This window comes from Typopeltis vanoorti, chromosome 7, assembly GCF_054136105.1.
Source record: "Typopeltis vanoorti isolate ZY-2024b chromosome 7, IOZ_Tvanoo_1.0, whole genome shotgun sequence".
NCBI lineage: Eukaryota > Metazoa > Arthropoda > Arachnida > Uropygi > Thelyphonidae > Typopeltis > Typopeltis vanoorti.
The window spans coordinates 73091891-73113871 of NC_143555.1; the positions used below are offsets into that span (position 1 = coordinate 73091891).

At 34.5% G+C, this 21981-nt stretch overlaps 1 protein-coding gene across 1 annotated transcript in view; it reads left to right on the forward strand.

Annotated features, from left to right (window-relative positions):
• Window positions 1–21981, forward strand: part of POSH (SH3 domain containing ring finger posh) — a 552023-nt gene that overhangs the window by 146724 nt on the left and 383318 nt on the right. The window contains exon 4 of the mRNA XM_090395956.1: window positions 4681–4894. Coding sequence (XP_090252082.1) covers window positions 4681–4894 — 214 coding nt within the window. The remainder of the gene's footprint in view (window positions 1–4680; window positions 4895–21981) is intronic.

Below are 21981 nucleotides of genomic sequence, written 5' to 3' on the forward strand. Positions count from 1 at the left end.
GAGGTATGCTGTTGGATTTCTGTAGAAAACATGATTTAGCATTTATGAACACTTGGTTTAAGAAACATCCAAGACGATTGTATACTTGTTCCCCAGGGTAGGATATAAATAGTAGCAGAAATCAGATAGATTTTGTTTTGATAAGGAAAAGATATAGAAACATTATAAAAGATGTGACAACATATCCAGGAGCAGACTGTGATACAGATCATATATTGATGTCAACTAAGATGAGGATTAATCTGAAAAAGGTAACTGCAGGGAAACGGAACAAATCATGGAACTTGGAGTGGCTGAAGATACCAAGTACAGCTAATGAATTCGCAAAGAAATTAGAGATAGAAATGAATGAGAGAAATATACAAGAAAGTGACAATGTAAATGAAAACTGGAAGATTCTGAAGTAAAGCATAATTACTGCTACAGAATTACATTTAGCCAAAAAAAAAAAAAAGAAGAGGAAAGAGAGAAAAAAAAGAAACCATTAATGACGGACAATATCTTGAGGGAAAAATCTATAAAGACTTGAGTAGGGAGATACAAAGAGAGATAAGAAGGAAAAAAGGAAGAGATGAAATAAGTAAAGATACAACAGCAAAGGCTGAAAGAAATGACATAAAAGGTGTTTATAAAAATATTAATATAATGACAGGAAGGAGAAAAATGCAAAGGACTGGAGCAGTCAAGAATGAAAGAGGTGAAATTCTGATAGAATAAGAGAAGATATTACAGAGACGGGAAGAATATGTAAACACACTTTATGAAGACAGAGAAAGAGGAGAAAATCAAATGAAAGAGCATAGTGGGCAGAGGCTGTACATCATGAGGGAGGAATCGAATCTAGCAATTCAAAAGATGAAAGAAGGAAAATCCACTGGAATAGATGGTATACAGATAGAACTTATAAGAATATAGGTGAAAAAGGTATAGAAGTGTTATGGCAAATTATTAATGGAATTTATGAGGGACAAGAATTACCAGAGGAGTTTAGAAGATCAATTTTTATCCCCATTCCAAAAAAGACGGAAGTTTTAGACTGGAACAATTTTAGAACGATAAGTCTTATAACTCACACTGCAAAAATTCTGGCACAAATAATTTTAGAGATAATTAAGAATAGAATAGAAAAAGAAATGAATGAGGAACAGTTTGGATTCCAAACCAACAGAGGAATTAGAGAGGCTATAACTTGTCTAAGAATTATTGGGGAGAAAACACTAAACCATGGTGGAAAGTTGTTTTTGAGATTTCTAGATTTTGAAAAGGCATTTCATACAGTGAAACATAAAAAGCTTTTTGACATTCTAGAAAAAATTGATATTGACTCTTATGACTTAGAAATTTCAAAGAGGTTATATTCGTCACAAACAGCGTCAGTATGTGTAAATGGAGAGGAAACAGGAGAATTTCCGGTGGAGAGAGGAGTTAGACAAGGATGCAAGATATCACCATTATTGTTTAAACTTTATAGTGAACAGATGCTTAGCGAGGCACTTGAGGATGTAGAAGATGGAATAAAAATAAATGGAAGAATCATTAATAACTTAAGATATGCAGATGATGTAGTGGTGATGGCAGAAAGTGAAAATGGATTACAACAAATTGTTTAAAGAATTGAACTCTTGTAAAGAGTGCGGACTAAGGATTAACACAAAGAAGACCCAGATAATGTACAGTGCTTGCAGAAAACTATGCGGAGAGACATTTCAGTATGGAATATGTCTGTCCTGAACTGTGATAATGGGCAAAAAAATAGGAGATAATGTAAAGATAAGATGCAGAGGAAAGATTTTAGAAGACATGGATAGATTTCAATATTTAGGTAGCTGGATCTCAGAGAAAGGAACTTCAGAATTGGACATTAGAAATAGAATAAGCAAAGCTAAATCGGCATTTATGGAAATGAAGAGAATTTTAATAAACAAGAATATTAAAATAGGTGTTAGAGTTGGAATAGTTAAAGCAACGGTTTGGAGTATTGCAAGTTATGGAAGTGAGTCGTGGACACTCAGAAAGAGAGGTATGGAAAGAATTAATGCATTGGAAATGTGGTGTTATAGAAAGATGGAAAAGATTAGCTATACAGAGAGAATATCAAATCAAGAAGTTTTAAGAAGAGATGGGATGGAAAGAACGCTGCTCAAGAATATTATGCAAAGAAAGACCAGATTTGCAGGACATCTTCTGAGAGATTCTTCGGAACACCTGACAAGAACTATATTACAAGGGAAAGTTGAGGGGAAGAGAAGACCAACTGGAGAGTAGCTCAATGACATCGTGGAATGGACTGGTTTAAGAATGACAGAGGGGACAGACAAAGAGAAATGGAAAAGAGCTGGTCATCTGCTGTAACCCTCTTGCTAGAGGATGTTACTGGACAATGACGAATAGTGGTGATAAAGATTTTTTTTTTTTTCTCACTGCAAGAATATTTGTTTTGGCGAGGATCTCCTTGAAATTGCTGCTGGAAATCAGCTGACGGTTCTTTCTTTTCTTACCAGATCATTCCCTGTCATGCACTTATCAGCTGACAATTATACATTTTTTGGTAGTTTAATTGCTCTAATCATCCATTTTTTAAAGCTGAAAAAAAAAAAGTCAAAAGAAAAGATTTTATGACAAGGAAAACCTTCATTTTCACGAGAATTTGGAACACATGCTAAATATTTGCTAATTTCATATGGGAAAGTAGAATCTACAGCCCTGTGTGTGTGTGTGTGTGTGTGTGTGTGTGTGTGTGTCATGGGTGAATATTCCAGGTGTGCTAGGCATGTGGTGCGCATGCACCGAATAGCCATATCACTGATATATTTTGCATTTATTCCCATTAAAGACATCCATAATTGTTTTCAGATTTCATGTGATTCTTAAAATTAAGCACAATATAATGCTTCATGAAGAGGACACTTTTCGACTTGTAAACATTGCATCACATTTGTGTTAATAGCCCTGGGTGTGCATTCAAAATACATGCATCTTTGAAAAGATGTACAGATGCTGCAGCTGGTCAAATTCTTAGTGTTCTAGTAGTTTTAAACCACTCAGAAGGCAAGGCAAGATGAGCTCTGAGACAATAGCACCTCAAGGCTGTGACTGGTTATTGTGTCAACCAATTCAATTGAACGTTTTCATTTTTCATGAGTTTCTGTTTTTGTTTTCAGTTTCATCTGTTTTGCATGCATGAAGTGTGAACTAACATGGTAGGAAAGTTTTTATATATAATATAGACAAGTTTTTAATATATAATTTTTGATCAATTTATAACCCCCCTCCCCCAATTACGATGAAAAACAGTATTGTAGTCAAAGGAGGTAAGTCTCATCCTCCTCTTCCAAATTTTACACCTTTCAGTAATTCAAATATACCAACCAAATATAGCATTCTCCTTCATTATTGTTTTCTAATACACAGTGTGTTAAAACAAACACATTGTCTTATACTCTGTGCAGATTTAGTTACAATTAATTGATAAATTAAAGTATTCAAAGTTATCTTACAATTAATTGCATTGAACCAATTAAGGTGAGTGCTGATATGCCTTGCACTCTCAAGACTTTCGTACATCAATAAAAATGCAATCATGCAGTCAAGCTGACGTGAATTTTGTAGCTTGGGTTGCATAAGCCACATCAGAACACCCAACTGAAATGGGTACGCGATGCCACTGATACATATATACAGTGCTTTTTTTCTGGCGGTACGCAACAATACTCAGTACCGGCAACTTTTTTCTTAAGTTTTTAAAAATTTGCGATTTATTGACAGCAAAATGTATTATAAATATTCTGGTAAATGGTACTGTGGTCACGAATTGAATTTTCAGTTTTGATTACTCATAAGTTGGTACCCTGCTTTCCTGTTTCATAGGTTGGTATGCAACCGGAAACAGGAAGTTGTGTTCACTTCCGATTGCTTCTAATATCAGTTTTTCAGTTCTATATTCACTCTGCAATAGGCAGGTGTTCACATGAGTTTTGAATTAATCTAAGTTAAATCAGTGCAATCATTGTTCAAAATGAGTAAAATAAGTAGTTACTTTATGCCAATGAGTAAAAAAAGGAAGGCTGAATTAGCAGAAATTGTTGAATCTACTTGTGATCCTGTAAAACAGAAAACTAACACCGAAAATACACTTGGTGAAGAGGATCACAAAACCAAGATCGAAGATCCACATGGTCAACAGGAAGGAGATTCTGATAATGATTGGCCCGAATGTTGGACACTTTTGCAGAAAAATGACTTCTGCGAGAGAAACGAGTAGCTGTATGTCAAGAATAAAATGTTGGGCTGTAAAGTGTGTCGTGATGTCGGAAGTCTTGTTGTCGATAAACACATGGGAATGAAAATTTCAGCAGCGTGGGCACATAGTAAAATCAGTCATTTTGGAGAATCTCACAAACAACAGTTAATATCATTAAGAAAAAAGATTTATGATTTTAAAGAGAGTGCAGCGCCAAAGCGAGACGGCAAGGGTATATCGGAGGATATGTTAAAAGTGTGAAAGTTGCTGTAATAACATCTTCATGGTGAGTACTGGTGCCTTTTTTTCCAGAAAAAAATCACTGCATATATATATATAAAAAATAATTTTTTGACATGTTGCTTTATACTTTAAACTTTTATGCCCAGTAGTAGAATTTAATGATTGCACTGAGCTGTGCTTTTTTTTTTTTCTTATAGAGATCTTTCATTTAAAAAAGGAGAAATCATTCTTTTGCAAAAACGAATTGATCAGAATTGGTTTCAAGGCGAGCTCAATGGAAAGAATGGTTTCCTTCCAGCAAGATATGTGCAAGTTGTTGTTCCACTACCAACACCCCTTCCACAGTGTAAAGCACTGTATGATTTTTGTATTGGAGACAATGATGAAAAAGATTGCCTCACATTTTCTAAGGTATTATCTTGTTTACATACTTGTACAAAAATTGTAGCTAATAAATTTCAATAGATGCCATTCATAACATAATTTTTCATTATTATTTTTATATTGAATTTCTTCTATTTTTAATAAATGCAATTTTTTTGTAATACAGTAAACCTTAACATTCATAAGTCTGACATTCCAGAAAACTGTCTTGTGAGCAAAATAATGAACAGATAAAAATAGGACTATGCATTAATTGTAATTAGGTTTCCCTTAGGTTTGTTAAAATACATTTTTTAAAAAATAATAGTAAAAAAATCTTACCATTATAAAGAAACATATGTATTGTTAGGTTCTCATAAGATTATGAGAACCTAACATAATCAGATTAGGTTCTCATAAGATTATGAGAACCTAATCTGACTAATCTGAACCTAATCTAACTGATGAGACCTCAATAAAGGTTGAAAGCAGTCTCGGTAGTGGCCCTTCCCATTCTTTTGCAAAAACGTGGACATTATGGACATGTATAATGCACAGCATTATACATGTCCATAAGCATATGTCATTGCATTATGGGATACTAAGGCAATTGATCTGAAATCATTAGCCTCTATGTACAAGTAGCACAGTCATGATGCTACTTCATGCACTAATTTTTATTTGCACTTGGATAAAGGATTAAACAAAGAATATAATTTCTTGGCATCAATGATTTATAGCATAACCAAGTGAAAATACTTTCAAACGCCTTTTAAATTTCACATTGAGAGAAGACACAAGAAATGAGAAAAGTCTCATTGATTGTGTTTGTTGATATTAAACCAGTGTCTTCACACTGGTTCAAGACACAAGAGTATAAGGGGATTTTAAATAGGAATTAATCATCATTTAGTGTTTTGCAACATGAATTTGAATATCATATGGAAAAGGAAATTGTGTAAGAGAGTTTTAAAAGAAATTAAAGTTCAGCAGGTTTCAGAGGTTACCTATTTTATGGTCAAATATACAAATATTATTCAAAGTAAATTGAAAGAGTTTAAAAACAAGAATCAATCCTTGGATATTCACTTGCATGAAGAAAGCATTGATTGATTCAACTGCAGAGGCAAATGATAAAGTTTCTCTGCAAAGATCAAAAAACCAACTCCATAATGTACTCAGGAAGGTAATGAAGCAGCTGTGGACAAGAAGAAAGTATACTGAAAATTCCATAAAAATAATACAGAAAAAAAATATAAGAAAGCAGAGTGGTACAGACAAAAAATATATATACGTGTAGCTTAAGTAGAGAAGATGGTGCGATATTCATGGCAGAGTAGCATTATCTTTCCATGATGAGTCCTTGGACTCTTTGGAGGTATCACATAATAATAATAATAATAATAAAATTATTTAAACAAAAATGATGGAACAGTTTTGATAAGAATATAGAGGATAAATACTAGGAAGGCCAGATGATCTGGAGGCTATTTTAAAAAAAAAAAAGCTTAGAAATGGAGTAAAGATTACTTTAAAAGCAATCAGAGATGAAAAAGAAAATCTTCAGGGTAATTACTTTGAAAGATTGCTAAATGAAACAGGTAGTGACTGTAAAGTTGTAAAAAACATTCATAAAAAACATATGAATACTTGGAAAATGGCATCAAAAAAACCTGAAAGTAGAAAAGCAGATGGAGTAAATTATATTACTCCATCTGCTTTTGAGAGAAATGCTCCATATTAGAAGCTCAAATATGGAGCATTTCTCAAATAAACTTCTAAATTTTATAATTCAGAAGATTGAATTCCATATGGAATATAGCCCTCATACCACCCTATCTGTAGAAAAAGCAAATAAAACAGAATGCAAGAATTTTAGAGGAATTATCCTACACAGTGTTCCAGGTAAGTTTTATGCAAGCATACATGAGAAGAGGCTGAGAAAAATTATGGAAGCAAATCTTTAAAAATGAGCTGGAATCATGCAGAATAGAGGTTGTCAGGATCAGATTTTTGCTTTTAGATAAATAGTTGAGAAACATAGGAATATAATAAGGATTTATATTTAAGTTTTGTACATTTGGATAAAGCATACGACAAGGTGCCAAATGCCATTTACAATATAACTGTTACAGTTAGAATATGTAAATGGAATATTTTATTGAGCAGTACATAGTCTATAATTCTGTTGTAAAACTAAATTAAAACCCTACAATTCCAGACCATTCCCCCATATTTATGAACTTCCAAAAATTCATGAAGAGGATGTCTCTCTATGCCCTGTTGTAGATGGTATAGACTCACTCACATACAAACTAGCTAAACATTTAGTCAAAGTGCTTTCCTGTACTCCTGGCAATACCTCGTCACATATCAAAAACTCAGCCCATTTTGGCTCCAGTATATAAGACCTCATACACTGCCACATGACTTAATGGTCAGTTTCGATGTCTCCTCCTTATTCACAACATCACAATATTAATTTCCTCCCAATATCTCAACTCTGTTTCAGTTCACTATGAACATAAACTATTTTGCTTGGCAAGGAAAATTCTACAAACAAATTGAAGGTACCCCCCCCCCCGGGCTAACTTTTTCATAGTCTTGCTCTTCCTAGACACTCTAGTTACAAGACAACCAAATGAATCCCTTGTCTATAGAAAACCCACACATACAGGTAGATACATCCATCAACAGTTACATCACTCGACCCTCCCAGCAATTTGTAACTATAAAAACCTTAGTCCACCAGGAAAAATTAATTTGCTCAGATAACATTGCACTCAACATAGAACTCACCCACATAAAAAAATACTTTTTTTGGCCAATGGCTATACCTTCCACCAAATAAAAAGAATTGAAACACCACATACCACACCACCTCTTCCAAACATAGATTATAACAAATCCATTGCCATTCCCTATATCCATGGCATCTCAGAAAAGGTGGCCAAGATATTAAATAAGCACAATCTTGTGATCACTTATAAATCACAAAAAGAGCTAGCAGTCCTTATCCACTCCCTGAAAGATCAGCTACGATCTCTGGATTTACCTGGAGTGCAACGGGTACCCTACAGCTGCAACCTTTCTTATTATGGACAAACAGGTAGGACAGCAATCCATATAGCAGAGCACTAGGATTGCATTCGATTCTACCACTACGACTACTCAGGATTAGCAGACCGTGCCCTGGATACCCGGCACAGGATCCAGTAGGGGAAAAAGTCACAAAAGTCCACTGAAGCGAATTTAAGTTCGTGAGACTTTTCCTTGAATCTGTTGCAGCTCTTACCAACAATCCCAACCTAAACAAATTTAGTTGTATTGAATTACCCCTCATCTGGGAAACCCTCATTATTTGCAGACCCTGTTTTCATCTTTGTTACTGAAGTGTCCTTGTGTACACGTTTAATACTAGTGTATTAATCCCTGTAGATGTTGATTTAACTTTGGCTAAATAATACAGGAGGTAATAATTAAATAGTTTTAGTTATTATCAAATCTACATTGTTAATTTCCTTAAACAATATATGATGCTTCAGTTTTAAGACATTAGAATTGAAGGATGTATACGTTAAGATGGTTAGATGTAAAATCACTTATGAGACATGAGTGCATGCTATCTCCCAAGTTATTCATCATCTGTATGGATCACATTATGAAGGAAAATGGCATTAGACCCGATAGCAAAATTGGAGACTTAATTCTCTGCTTTTGGCAGATGATGTTAAAATAAAATAAATAAAAAATACTCTTAATATGGGACATTTTCTTTGGATTTTATTGGACCACGATTTTTTTTGTATAAATATATGTATATAATCGTCAACCAGTTTCGCCAGCTTGGGTCTGTCTGGCTTCTTCAGGACGAGAATGGTTACATTAACATTAAATACTACAACAGAAGAATGCAGTAATGACCTTAAAATCAGTTAAAAAAAAAAAATGTGTGTGTGTGTGTATATATATATATATATATATATATATATATATATATATATATATATATATAACCATTCCATTGATCGGGACAACAGCTCCATGCCGTACATTGAAGAAGATTTCAATGTAGAAACTTTAAAGAAGCTGCAGTGGTATTCCGTACAGGAGCCAATCTCAATAGAAATCAAGGCATGATATTAAAAGACATTTTGAAAAGCTTAATAAATTCACTGTTTAGCAGAACTGAATTACGCGAAAAACTATAAAATACGATCTACTAACAATGATTAATTCTCCACACGCTCTTAATGTCGCACGTCCTTTTCGATTTTTTTTAAACTGATTTTAAGGTCGTTACTGCATTCTTCTGTTGTAGCATTTAATGTTAATGTAACCATTCTCATCCTGAAGAAGCCAGACAGACCCAAGCTGGCAAAACTGGTTGATGATTGTATACATTTTTATTATTATTATTATTATTAAACAAGACTTCATGGAGTCAAAGACTCATCTGAGAAGTCCTTTTATCACACACTCATCTCATCATACCGTGTCTTAAACATACTCAAACTCCTTGCAGACACCACACTCTCAGGCAAGGCATTCCAATCATTCACAACTCTGCATGGAAAAATCCTGCCTCTCACTCCCCTACTCACACCCTCTTTATACAGTTTCCAGGGATGACCTCTGGTTCTCCCCTGATCTCCCACTATTCTCTGTAGAACTTCTCCACCATTGATCTTATAACAACCCCTTACCAACTTGTAGGTCTCTATCATATCTCCCCTCTTCCTTCTCTCCACTAGACTCTGCAAATTACATCTTCTCAATCTTTCCTCATACTCAACATTCCAGAGGTCAGAAACTACCTTAGTCAGTCATCTTTGGACCCTTTCCAACATCTCCTCATCCTTCTGAAAACCCGGTGACCAAATCTGGGCACAATAGTCCATGTGTGGCCTAATCAAAGCCTTATACAATGGAACAAGAATCTCCCTACTTCTACATGTCAGTGTCCTCCGCATCATTCTCAAAGTCTTTGTGTTGTCTTCACAATTTTGGCAATGTGTCCCCTAAATTTTATCAATTAATCAAATTAATAAAATTAATCAAACAATTTATTTATATAAAAAATCATGGTCCAATAAAATCCAAAGAAAATGTCTCATATTTAGTTAAAAAGGACCAAATATCAACAATAAATAAAAATACTCTTAAATAAATCCAGTAAAAGTCTGCAGTATTCCTAAACTAAATTGAATAACTGCTGTAAGAAATTTTGTTACGAAAGTCAGCAGGCACATTGAAAATTGAATCCTAAGTGACGACCTATAGAACAACCAGAAGATTTCAGTTCTTTAGGCCCAATTTTTAATGAAGATGGCAAATTAAATATAGAAATAGACAATAGAATAAGCAAAGTATATGATGGTAGGTAGTCAAGTCAAGGGAATATATGTTTAATGAATAAGAGAGAAGTTAGTTAAAACACAAAACTAGCTATACAAACACCTATAGTGAAAAAAAAAAAAAACTTGTGGATTTCAGAGCTAGGTTAAAAATGAAATAGTTTATCACAATTTAGAGACCACAGATATACTGTATGTTGTGACAGAAATCTAGGAGATTGAACAGATATCATCAGTGTTAAAATCATGTTATAAATGAGGGTATTAGGAAGGAACTTGACATTGTCATTCAGAAATGTCTGAGCAGAGCTAATTTCAAGTGGTATAGTTAGTTACATATAATAGGAGAAATATTACCAAAACAAGTGTTTCATCCTAGGATCACAAGAATATGATCTGGAGGGAAGAACAAGATATAAGTGGATTTGTTCACTTAGAAGTGCTTTAGAATACTAAAATATTTGAGACAGTATTCTAACAGTATTGTGGTACTGGTCTATTGGCTAGTGAATTAATTTAGAAGTGGAAGAAAGAGATCTGATCAAGGTGACATGAAAACTGAAGATAAGACATTCTAGATGTCTGGAGTAATTGTTTTGAAAGACTGCTAAATGAAACAAACATTGATGGGACAGTAGTAGAAATTATTCATAATTGAGGTAGGAAAAAGCTATCAAAAGCCTGAAATGTGGAATGGCAATTGGAGTAGAAATGCTCAAATATGGAGGTATAAAACTGGTTAGTAATGTTGTGCAGTTACTAACCAGTAATTCAGAAGGTTGAATTCCAGATGATTGAAGTAGAACTCTCATAGTTCCCATGTATAAAAAGGAGATTGAAACTGAATTTGACAATTACAAAGGTATTTCTTTACTACTAAGTGTCCCCAGCAAGATTTATGCAAGCATACCTGAGAAGAGGCTAAAAAAAATTGTGGAATAGAAATTGAAGAATAAGTTGACTTCATGCCAGATTGAGGTTATTAAGATCAGATTTATGCTTTACAACAAATAGTTGAGAAATCTTAGGAATATAATGAGGATCTGTAATTAAACTTTGTAGTAGATATGCAGAAGACATAATACAATAGTGCCCAGAGGAAAGCTTTTCATAATACTGCAATTGTATGCGGTAAATGGAACATTTATACATAGCAGTATCTAGTCTATATTTCAGCTGCAATTCAGCAATTATAGTTGATAGAAATAGAGGAAGATAATTTGATGTAAAATCAAGTGTAAAACAAGGGTATACATTATCTACACTTTTATTCATTGTCTACATGGATTACATTATGAAAGGAAGTGGCATTAAACCTGATATTAGAATTGGAGATATCAGAATTAGCTCTTTGCTTTATGCAGATTTTGTTCTACTCCTTAACAAACCCAGTGTAAGTTTATAGGAGTCTCTAACTAAATTGAATAATTGCTGTGACAAATTTTGAAAGAAAATCAGAAATGTGAAAATAGCCAGTTACATAGAATATTTCAGGTGCATTCTCAGTAGAGATTGTAGAGCAAATAAAATATTTCAGCTATTTAGGTAAAGTTTTTAGCAAAGATGGCAGATTAAATATGAAAATAGACAGCAGCATTAGCAAAACTGGTGTGGTGGTAATTAACTGAATACATTTATATGGAATAACAGAGAAGTTATTCAAAATGCTAAATGCATATTAAACAGTACTCAAGCAAATTTTAACTTATGTATTTGAGAGTTGGGTTCGAAAAAAAGCACTCGATCAAAGATTAGAAATGTGAAATTTCTGAAAAAACCTAGAGACATGAAGAGATGGCATCGGTGGGAGGATTATATTAAAATGAAGATATTTAAGAACTAACTTGACATAGTTAGTCTTCAAGAATGTTCATTCTCTCCTATTCAAACAGAATGGGAGAGAGAAGGTTAGCAAAACAGGTGTTTAATGCTGAGATGGTGGCAAAAAAAGACTCAGAAGAAGACCCAGATCTTGAGAAGTGCCCTTCAAGACTGAGATATTGAAATGCTAAAAAGTAATAGACTAATTTAGAGGAAAATTGATAGGAGATAAGTAATAATATAAACTTAATAACGTAGTACTGCAATAGTATCATGTATGCTGCCTTGTTGAATGTAAACATCAGGAAATTGAAGGTGATGATTATAATGAGAGCTATCATTCTAATTTGGAGGAACATTATTGATAGGAAATTTTTAATAATGTGAACTTTAATGTTCCGTTATTATTATAGTATCTTGTACATCTCTTAAGGGTCTATCAGAGATTTGATGATATAAATAGTTTTTTAATGGCTAATACATATACATATTTTGTATTGGAATGCCCTGCATTATTGCATCATAGATTTGTTTATCTTTTGTTATGCCATTGCCACTTTTTTTTCCTCTTTCTGTTAGCAGATATTTGAAACTTTTTTAAGAGAAAAACCAAATTAAGAAATTGTCTTTGATTAAGTATGTTTTCTTCATAAGTATCACATCAGATCAGAATGGAACTATAATAAAGAATTTCCACAAAAATTCAAAATGGATAAATTGTAAAATTAGCAGCAAAAGATGTCTATGGGGGTACAAATGAATGTTAGGCTGTTAACAGTTATATAGAGATTCTCATACCTGCTAAAAAATTGCAGTGCAGTATGTTTATTGCTCTTCCATAGTGTAGCTATGAAGCTAGACATAAATAAAAATGAGTTTGTTTTAATTTTAATTTATTTTAGTTAATTAGTTATCAACATAAGATCAACTGGATGATCTGTTTTGATTATTGGTATCTGAAACTCCTGAAATAAACAAAAATAAAATACATGTACATGTAAAATATATGTTTTTCAAACATACCTGTCTCGAAATCAAGAGTACTTCTTGATCCATTTATGTTATTGTATGATGAGGAGGAGGCATGGAATAATGGGGGAAATGATATATATATATATGCACACATATATATTCTCATATTCCTTTGAAAACCCGCCTTCACGGATAAATATATCTGAAATGAAAATATGAAAACAGCTAAAATGTCTTGTGTTAAGAAACACCAGACTGTTGTTAACTTGAAGTGCTGGTGACAGAAAGAAGATGGTGACCATATTCATACATGCTCCTTATCAGCCCAGACTTCCTCCTTTCCAGTGGTGGCCACTGTAAAGATGCGAATACTTTGACTGCTTATGAATAGTGCTAGAGAAAATTATTATTAACTTTTATTAATATTAAGAGAGACCTCCAGGGAGTCGGGCAAGGGAGGCCATACTACTCACATCAGCCGTCATACCTGTTCTTGAATTCATTCACACTATTTGAACGCACAGCATCCAATGGCAATCCATTCCAATCATGCAGTACTCTGTGAGAGAAAAATCTAGCCCTAATCCCCTTCTTGACAGCATTCATTCTCAATTTCCATGGATTCCCACATGTCCTTTCCCCACCCTTCATAAAATTTTCGTCTACTGAAATTCTGTATAACCCTTTCAGAAGTTTGTAAGTCGCAATCATATCATTCCTCTTTTTCCTGTTTGCTAGTGTCTGCAGTCTACAAATTCTCAGTCTGTCTTCATAATCAGTATTCCACAATCTTGATATCATTTTTGACACTCTCCTTTGCACACTCTCCACTATCAAAATCACCACAGAAACCAGGAGACCAGATCTGCATGCAATAGTCCAAGTGAGATCTTATCAAGTCCTTGTAAAGAAACAGAATGACATCTTTATCTTTACGTCTATCTTCTTTTTAGCATTTCCATTATTCTCTGAGTTTTTTGCTATATGACCCTTGAACTTCAACCTACTGTTTACTAAAACTCCAAGAATCCTAGCCTGATCAGTTTCTTCTAGCATAATCCCACCAGTATAATACGACATTGGATATCTAATTACACCAAAGTTCACGACCTTACATTTATTAACATTAAAATGACAACCACTTTCCCATGCCAACGATTCCAGCCTATTGAAATCATTCTGTAAGTACTGCATATCAGCAGCATTCCTGAGTACTCTACCTATCTTTGCATCATCAGCAAATTGCTGTATGCCACATGTCAGATCTTTCCCAATGTTATCAATGTACAGATTGAATAACAGTAGACCAAAGACTGATCCATGGGACACACCACTGGTTACCTTGAATCTTGCAGATTCACACTCCTCCCATTTATGACCTTTTGATATTTGTCAGTCATCCATCCTCTTATCCATGCCAGTAGTTTATAATCCAATCCCATATTCTCCAATTTATGCAACAGTCTTTCATGCTGTATTCTGTCCAATGCCTTAGAAAAATCTAAAAGTATCATGGTGTATCTACTCAGTGGTGACATTATTATAGAATGGAAGCAAGTTGCTAAAACATGCCTTCCTTTAGTAAACCGATGCTGTTGCAAAGTAGATCCTCTGTCAACCCATTTCTGACTGCAAGTCCTGGCCAACTTTTCCAAAATCTTCACCACCACCCCTGAGATACTGATCGGTCAATAGTTGGATACCTCGGTCTTTGCACCACCCTTGTGACTGGTATTACCATCCATTCTTTCCACCATCTAGCTACAAAATGTTAATTGCCAATCTTGGTGGTTGAGCAGGCATTGTCTCAAGTTGTACACCAAAGACCAGGTTTGAATCCTGTTGTGACAGATATTTTTTGGTAATTCCTGAACCATTCTCAAAGTTGTTAGGTAGTGGGTGATTTTAACTGCCTGAATTGCTGCCACATTACTTATTGGAAACCTTAAATAGCATTAAAAATCCATGTTCGATTTCCAGTGACAAAGGATTCCAAAATGAACTTTTAATACTTGGCACCATACATGTGGCTAATGATGTGCTATCAGTTCCCAACCTTTCATTATGGAACTTGGGAGAGGGATTATCATTAAAAAATTTACATCACAGAAATGAAGGGACTTGTTTGATGTTTCTTGTGTTGATTTGAAAGTACTTAAACTCCAGGCATTCCTAACTTGTCACTTCATGTGATCATGTACTTTTTCTTTCACTAAAATGAAAGAATGTTTATCCTAAATAATTCAGAAACATTGCTGTGTAGATGGCTGGTGATTAAAATGCAACAAGCTAAAGCTTAAACCAAAAAAAAAAAAGTTGTTTGATCAAGAGACCAACTCAACTGAGGATGTATCAAATGAACTATTCACTACAGAAATCTATTAGATTCCAATCTGATAAAACCAAAAAAAAAACTTAGCTTGCATTTTTTATTTATTTATTTATTTATTTTTATTTTTTTTTCACTCCAAGTTCCTTTTGTTTTGCTAAAATTTTATACATGTGTGTGAATAATGTAAATTGTGTGGCAATCCATTGTTTGTTTGGACTGCCTGAACTTGTCAGTAGAATTGATTCCAGCATGGCACAATTGTATCGTGTAGTTTCCTCAGATTGGAATCCAATAGATTTCTGTAGTGAACAGTTCATTTGATACATCCTCAGTTGAGTTGATCTCTTGACCAAACAACTGTTCTTCTTCTTTTTTGCTTTAAGCTTCAGATTGTTGTATCTTCACTACTTCAATGCAGGCAGGCTGGTCATTTGATCTGTTTGTTTCTTTTCTAGTTTTTTGCTAATATAACTATTCTTTTTCATTCTAAAAAAATTTTTTTTAAAATTTATATTTGGATCTACGTTGTTCAATTCCTTAAGTGATTTAGAAATGCATAACCAACGTATAAGCCTGTCTACGAGAATTCTGTTAATATGTTTATTCCATTCTAATTTTCTCTTTTTGAAATATAGTATAATCATCTACATTCTCCTGGAACTATTCCTCAACAATCTTAGTCCTGTGCTATGCCACATTATCCTGCTAGAAGTAACTGTTACCAGATATGCAAACTGTGAACATGACCTTTTTCCACTTCTTAAGTGCCCTTTGTCATTGTTCTCATGTCGACTTTCTTTAGCTGTTATTTTTGTAATCTTAAATTGGCTTGTCACATCAGTAGACTATCAATGGATCTACCACTGGCAAAATGTACTCTGGTTGGTGGACAACTCTAAACACTGTTTTCATGAACACGCTCTCATGGAAATGGGTTTGTTTAATATTTGTAGTGGCACACGTTACTGTACAGTGCTTGCACTTGTTATCGTGTTGAGTTGCACAGTCAGTCACTCATATGTGGTACACTGACTGTAATGAAGCTGTCGATTCCATGGATAATTATGATGTACCTAATAAGTTGACTATTCAGTATATACTCTAGTTTATTAAATAATAATGCCAAATAATATATAAATTAAACCATTGTTCAATTTATATATTAATGATATTGGGAAGGATTTGACATGAAATTTTCAATTGTTTACTGATGATGATGCAAAGATGGGCAGGGGCAATCAGGGATTCTGCAACTACTGTTATTCAGTAATTGCAGAATGATTTAATAAGCTGGAACTATGGGCAAATATTAATGCCTGTCAATTCAATTTTAGTAAATGTAAAGTTATATGTTCTAGTTGCCATCAATTAAGGAAAGAGAGAAAAATCATGATAACTCGGGAGAAAAAAGGATAAAGACATGAAAGTCAGGTACATTATGTAAAAAGTGCTGCTGACTCTGGTTATCATATACAGATGAGTGGCACTGTCAGTGGTGTATGCAAATGAGCCACAGCATAAAAGGGGCATTTTGGAGTGGTTTCCATTTTGTACCTGAAGTGAGAACAACCCATTTTGTGATAGCAGAATTCTTGTTTATGGCTTCAAGACATCATTTAACAGATAGATTTAAGTGTTGACTTATTGTAAAACCAAAAATTCATCACCAGCCAAAGTTGGGAAGTGAGCCATTTTGTACCTGAAGTGAGAACAACACACTTTGTGATAGCAGAATTCTTGTTTATGACTTCAAGACATCATTTAACAGATAGATTTAAGTGTTGACTTATTGTAAAACCAAAAATTCAACACCAGCCAAAGTTGGGAAGTGAGCCAAATAGTTGCATGAGAGTCATTCTGTGGTTCACAGATGTAGAACCAGTTCCAGCAGTCACAACAGCATCCCAGAGATATAGTGATGGAATGCTTTTGGCTGCAATCTCAGTGGGTGACCAATATTTCCAATTATCTGCTTGCCAGAAACAGACTTGCTACACCAAATTCAACAATGATCTGACCTCATGTCAGTTACAGGAACATTAGTATCTGAGTGTGCTTGTTGAGTATGCTCAGAAAGCTTCATGAAGATAATCTATATGCTAGGCAACCAGTAGTCTGTGTGTGCCGTTCCCACACCACAGGAAAGAATGTTTGAAATTGGCCAGGCTCCATGTCAACTGGACCTAAAACCAGTGAGGTTTGGTATTGTTTACAGATGAGTCCCAATTTGCTCTATAAAGTGAACATACTGGGTATGTTCTGATCTGGAGAGAATCGAGGACACGTTATCATCCCTTTAGTATCTGTGAAAGGGACACTTATGATGGAGGTAATATGATGGTGTGGAACGGTGTCTCGTTGAGTGGACTCATTGACCTTTGTGTGCTTCCTAGTGGAACCATGAATTCTGCAACTTATAAACAAGGTCCTGGACCTCTATGATCATCCATATGTGGGTGCAATAGGAGAGACGTTTATCCTACAAGATGATAATGCTCATCATCATTGAGCATAGCTCATCTCATCGACTAATATCTTCAAAAAGGGACCATTGTATGTATGGACTGGCAATTAAGGTCCCCTGACCTTATTAATCATATCTGGGATTCTCTAGGTAGATGTGTTGCTGCTCTTAATCCCCCCCTTCCCAAGACCTTGAGTTGGGAGAGCAGAATCATCATTCTAATGATAAGCTTAGGTGTTAACGGTTATTCATTACTTATTTTTAACAGTATTAACGACACCAAACAATTTTATCAAAGGATGTTTTATTAACTGCTTATATTTTGCTGAATTTCAAATCAGCATCATCAGAGCACAACACAATACATGACAGCGAGTAAGTGAAACAATACAATTGTAATATACAAAAGATTTAAACTCCTATTTTGGTTCTCTCTAATGTAAAAAAAAAAAAAAATTCAGTCCATTTCAAAACACTAGTTGAAAATCACATCCTCAAGAATTCAGACATAATGGTTAGTTTTGATGTCACTTCTTCATTCACCAATGTACCACTAATAGACACCCTTGATTTGATCAAGTCTAAATTTCCCCCGATATCTCTGAATTATTCAAATTTACTATGTATGCAGATTACTTTACATGGGGAGGAAAAATCTACAAACAGATTAATGATACTGTTATGAGTTCCTCCCTCTCATCCCCTTTAGCAAACTTTTACATGGAACACTTTGAAAACAAAGTACTTACAACTGCTACATACAAGCCACTAGTGTGGTTACGCTATCTAGATGATGTGTTTGCCATTTGGCCCCATGAACAAGACACTTTGAATGCGTTTGTCACCTACCTAAACAGCCAACACCCCAAAATCCACTTCACAATAGAAAAAGAATCAAATAACTGTTTACCATTTCTTGACACATTAGTCACCCTCCTTTCAGATGGATCACTATCTTTTTTCCGTTTATAGAAAGCCAACACACACAGGAAGACCTACATAAACAATGACATTATCATCTAGTTCAACAGTATGGCATTTTAAAAACACCTACACGCAGAGCTAGAGCAATTTGGCTAATGATACAGCTCTGTCCGCAGAACTGAAATATCTGTGCCATAACTTCTTGGCCAACGACTACAATTCCTACAAAATAGATAAAATACTCCATAGCCCCATTATCCCCCTCTCCCTTCCCTAGTACGCAGGAACACAAAACATTAACATTTCTGTTCCCTATCTCAGAGGTACATCAGAAAAGATAGCCAAAGTATTGATGAAACATGGCCTTTTCACCACATTCAAGCCTCATGTTAAACTAGCAACTGTGATCTGCTCGTCTAAGGATAAACTTCACCCTCTAGCATACTCTGGAGTATATGAAGTCCCCTGTGACTTGGCCTACTATAGTTAATCAGGAAGATTAGTTAACATCCACCTGGAAGAACATAAAAAAATATATTTGCTGCTATTACTATGGCAAGTCAGGACTAGCAGACCATGCGTTGGATACCCCCCTTTCACACAGGATTAGATGGAAGAAAACGAATGTGCTATTTAGAAGTCATAGATCTGAAAGATTATTTTTTGAGTCAGTCATAGTTTTGAAGAATTCTCCTAACCTAAACAAATATGGGTGCATTAATTTGCCAAAAATTTGGGAGACTGTTATTGTAAGAGCAATTTCCACATGAGCTGCACTGTTTTTTACAAACATTAGAGGGCACCAAAATAGGATTTTAGATCTTTTGTCCATTACAATTGTATTGTTTCACTTGCTCACTGTCATGTATTGTTGTGCTCTGATGAGGCTGATTTGAAATTCAACAAAATATAAGCAGTTAATAAAACATCTTTTGATAAAATTGTTAATACCATTAAAAATAAGTAATTATTTACTTTTTTTTTTTTACTTTGATAATGAATATTTGGGAGAGCTTTGCAGGAGCATTGGTTGTTATTTTTGACTGAACTTCTGGACACTATTATAAACAATATGAAATATCATTGTGAGCACTGTATTCATGTGAAGGATCACATTCCTTACTGAGGCATTTTGATGTTTTTGACCATTGTCTTCATGTATTCATTTGTTACAGAATTAAACTATTTATTTAGATTACTTAAATAAAGAGCCAGTAGGCTTCATTTCGGCGATGTAACATTATTTAAATTAAGGGGATATTAAATCCCACATTGTTTCAAAACTCAATAAAAAACTCAAAGATCGGAATCAAAGAGTTTCATACCGAATATAGTAGACTATAAAAGTATCGGCAGATACTAGCGTAAACCAAAGCACGCAGTGCAACTCGTAGTAAAGATCTGATCACATTCTTAGTATTTCCCATAATGTAAAACGCATCTCCTAGGAAATGTATGATGTTATACATTATGGTGGAAGGTCACTACCCAGACTGGTTTCAACCTTTATTGAGGTCTCATCAGTGAGTAGGTAGACCAAATTAATACTGAAGGTATAGCGAAAAGACCTTATACTTTGCTATACGAGTTGTCAGAAAAGGTGCACCCATTAAATTACGTAAATAAAGAGCCAATAGGCTTCACTTCGGTGATGTAATATTATTTAAATTAAGGGGATACGAAATCCCAAATTGTTTCAAAACCGAATAAGAAACTCAAAGATCGGAATCAAAGAGTTTCATACTGAATATAGTAGACTATAAAAGTATCTGCGGATACTAGTGTAAGCCAAAGCACGTCGTGCAACTTGTAGCAAAGGTGGGTAAAGCTCTGATCACCATTCTTAGTATTTCCCATGATGTAAAACACATCTCCTAGGAGATGTATGATGTTATACATTATGGTGGAAGGTCACTACCCAGACCGGTTTTGAAACAATGTGGGATTTAATATCCCCTTAATTTAAATAATGTTACATCGCCGAAGTGAAGCCTATTGGCTCTTTATTTAGGTAATTTAATGGGTGCACCTTTCTGACAACTCGTATAGCAAAGTATAAATTCTTTTCGGTATACCTTCAGTATTAATTTGGTCTACCTACTCACTGATAGACCTCAATAAAGGTTGAACCCGGTCTGGGTAGCGACCTTCCACCGTAATGTATAACATCATACATCTCCTAGGAGATGTGTTTTACATTATGGGAACTACTAAGAATAGTGATCAGATCTTTACCCACCTTTGCCTACGAGTTGCCCTAAGCTGTACTACTTGCTTTGGCTTATGCTAGTATCCACCGATACTTTTATAGTCTACTATATTCAGTATGAAACTCTTTGATTCTGATCTTTGAGTTTCTTATTCGATTTTGAAACAATGGGATTTAATATCCCCTTAATTTAAATATTTATTTAGAATTTTTGTGAGTGTTGCACATCTCATGTCATACTGCTTTTAACTGAATTGCATAGAAAATTTATCATACAGTATTTGAGTTATTGGGATTTTCTCTTTGTTCGTTAATTTATGGAAACCAATGTATGTTGGTGTGATGAAATTCCAACAGCATATTATATTGGTGTGATTATGCTTGGAGAAATTGATGAGGTTAGAGATTTTGGAGTTATGATGGATAAAAAAAAATTGAAGTTCAAAATTCATATAGCAAAAATTGCGATACAAGGATAATTGTGATGCTGAAATGAACATTGATATAAGGATAAGGAAGGCACTTTGCCTCTTTACAATGCCTTGATATTGCACCTGGACTACTCTCTGGGGATTTAGACTTGTGACTGAGAATATCCCATCCTTGGGAATTCTCAGTCCCAAGGGGATAAAGCTATGGAAAGGTGTAAAGAAGAGTGACAAAGATGATATTGGGATTATGGAATGTATATTATGAGAACATATTGAGAGTATGTGGACTGCAGATGCTGGTAAACAGGAGAACGAGAGACAATATGATAGAGGTCTGTAACCTTCTGAAATGGTGTTATAAGATGTCATTCAATAAAAAGGTTTTGTTATATGGAAGGTGGGGAGATAACAAGTGGACATCTGTGGAAAGTTAAATTTGTGTGCTGTATACAAGTGCACAGAACCATTTTTTTCTTTTGAAGTAGTGAGTTCATCTAATGTGATTGAACTTAAGAATAGTTGTGACAGCTGATGTGGGTGATGTATGGCCTCTCTCGATAAGTCCTTGACTCCCTGGAGGTCTTTGATTATAATAATAATCAGATGAAATATTTCACTGTTACTA